The sequence below is a fragment of the Corvus brachyrhynchos genome, unplaced genomic scaffold, assembly GCF_000691975.1.
Source record: "Corvus brachyrhynchos isolate BGI_N302 unplaced genomic scaffold, ASM69197v1 scaffold239, whole genome shotgun sequence".
NCBI lineage: Eukaryota > Metazoa > Chordata > Aves > Passeriformes > Corvidae > Corvus > Corvus brachyrhynchos.
Genome location: NW_008246057.1, coordinates 522,163 through 522,710, shown reverse-complemented (window position 1 = coordinate 522,710; position 548 = coordinate 522,163). Strand labels below are relative to the sequence as shown.

Below are 548 nucleotides of genomic sequence, written 5' to 3'. Positions count from 1 at the left end.
CGCCCCGCGCGCCGCCGCTCGCATCCCCCCCCCGCCGCCGGGGAGGGGGCGGCTCCGGCGGGGAGGGGGAAAGTCAAACTGCAGCAACAAAGTTGCTCCCCCTCCGCTCCCCCAGACCTGCCTCGGCCCCCAGGGGGTGGGCAGAGAGGGGGGGCCCATGCCCGCCTTACCTTGCTTGACGCACTTGAGGCGGATGGGGTCCTTGCAGTGCTTGATCACGGCCAGCACATCCCTGATGGTGAGCCCGGCCACGGGGGTCTCGTTCACCTCCAGCAGCAGCTCCTCCGGCACCAACTTGCTGCCGCCCTCGTAGGCCACCTTGCCGGGCTTCACTTCCCCCAGGTAGGGGAACTGCCCGTTCTCGGCGCCCCCCTTCAGCTCGAAGCCCAGCTGTCCCTCCGGGTTCCTCACGATCACGATCTCGTGGACTCTGCTCGTCCAGTGGCTTTTCTTCTTCAAGCCCTTGGACATTGCCGTGGGGATGCTCTGCCTGACTCCCTCCCTGCAGTCTGTGCCTCTTCCCTCCCTCCCTCTCTGCCCCCTTCCCC

General features: G+C 68.1%; 1 protein-coding gene across 10 annotated transcripts in view; it reads right to left on the bottom strand.

Moving 5' to 3' along the window:
• Positions 1–542, bottom strand: part of MAGI2 (membrane associated guanylate kinase, WW and PDZ domain containing 2) — a 720,301-nt gene extending 719,759 nt beyond the window's left edge. For all 10 annotated transcript variants that reach the window (XM_017745908.1, XM_008642498.2, XM_017745910.1 and 7 more), the window contains exon 1: positions 171–542. In XM_017745908.1, the coding sequence (XP_017601397.1) occupies positions 171–471 (301 nt within the window). In that variant the 5' untranslated portion in view covers positions 472–542. The remainder of the gene's footprint in view (positions 1–170) is intronic.
• Between the last annotated feature and the right edge of the window lie 6 nt (positions 543–548).